Source organism: Entamoeba invadens (genome assembly GCF_000330505.1).
Source record: "Entamoeba invadens IP1 unplaced genomic scaffold scaff_1105074726091, whole genome shotgun sequence".
Taxonomy (NCBI): Eukaryota; Evosea; order Mastigamoebida; family Endamoebidae; genus Entamoeba; species Entamoeba invadens.
Window position 1 is genome coordinate 5,020 of NW_004191663.1, and position 1,685 is coordinate 6,704.

At 24.2% G+C, this 1,685-nt stretch overlaps 1 protein-coding gene across 1 annotated transcript; it reads left to right on the forward strand.

The window, feature by feature from the left end:
* Window positions 1-689: 689 nt before the first annotated feature.
* EIN_245450 (hypothetical protein) lies at window positions 690-1,373 on the forward strand (the record flags this gene model as incomplete). The annotated part of the gene is made up of 1 exon (XM_004183243.1): window positions 690-1,373. One exon carries the CDS (start codon window positions 690-692, stop codon window positions 1,371-1,373), a length of 684 nt encoding a protein of 227 aa, XP_004183291.1.
* Window positions 1,374-1,685: the final 312 nt, after the last annotated feature.

Here is a 1,685-nt window from a genome sequence, read left to right on the forward strand (position 1 = left end):
TGTTATTATCAGTAAATTATACAATAGATTGTTTTCTATTTTTTAAGAAAAATGATTTTTGTTATATTTAAACAATTTAACAAATTATTTTTCTTTTAAAAAACAATTAATTCATTTTATACCTAACCAAAATAATTAAAAAATGACAACTGTTTGTTTATTTATTAAACAACAAATTGTTTTTATTTTTGTGTTTTTTTCGTTATTATTTCATTTGAAAACATTTCGAATAAATAATTGGCGTTTCGTTAAAAAGTGTTTTTTATTAATCAAAATCAGTGTTTTCTTTATTGGGTGTGTTTTCAATAAATTTGATTTTGCTCCAACAATTGATCAAATGTTTTTGACTTTTCCAAAACTCATAATGTGATAATTTAATATTAAACAAAAAAATTATGAACTACATAATATCATATTATTTATTTATCAATTTACATTTAAACACATTTTTATTTAAATAATAAAAAACATGTTGTTAAACACACAATTGAAAAATGTTCATAACAGAGACAATTTCAAACGTTATTCGGGAAGAATATGAATAAAACAAATATTTTAATTATGATGATTTTAACAAACTCAAATATTTTAAAGGGAGTATTAATTAAATAAAAATACATCTTTGTTTTGAAAATATAAAACAACAAAAAGACAGATAAATAATGCCCTCTATCTAAGATTATCAATCTATGTCAACTCATATATCAAACCCATCAAAAACATCAAAAGAATCATCCAGAAAGGTCAAGGTTGAAAAAAAACGAATAGATGAAACACGATATACTTTAAAAAAACGCGAAGTCAGAAACCTTGAAAGTTATCAACAAGCTTTACTTTTAGCATTAGTTAACAAATTTTGTGGATTTACTCTAGAACATCCTGGAAAGCGGTCTAAAGTGACTGCTTCAATGCCACGACTTTATTCACTTCAATTCCCCACTGAAACAATTGAAATCAAACAATTAGCACAGAAATATTGTGAAGAAGTGTCAAATAAAGAAGAGAAAAATGGAATTAGTAAATCGACTTCATTACGACGATTTGAGAAAAACAAAAGGGTGTATGTTGAAAATTTGTTATTTGACATATGTCTTGAACTCGGTTTTTGGTTTGATTCAAAACCATCACGAAAATCCCAAAAGTCTTTACAAATTGAGCGTATTTGCTCTATATATTATAAGGGAATCTTACTCTTTAGTCAAGAAAAAGTGTTAAAAATTGGCAAAGAAATCAACACATATATAATGTCGAAATTGGTTAACGAGAAAAAGTCCAATTTTAAAATATGTGATAATGAATTGATTAAATTTTTGGATGATTCTGCTAAAAAATATTCAACAAGATACACTTCGGCGATTATTCACATGTGTTGATTATTCATATTATTCAATTTATGTTTATATTTCCATTTAAAATATCTATTTTGATTAAATGATAATTAAGTAAACTTTTTAATTGTTATTTTGGAATGTGCTAATTATATTGTATATATATTACATTATAAACATAAGCGGATTGTATGAAGGAAATATGAAAATGGACAATATACATACAGATGTGGAACTACAAATTCGACTGAAACTATAGTTTCGACTATATAAAAATTAAATTAAAACTATTGTTAAAACTAATTAAAAACCACAAAAATGTGGATTGTTTTTATCAAAAAGAAAACCTTTGGGAGT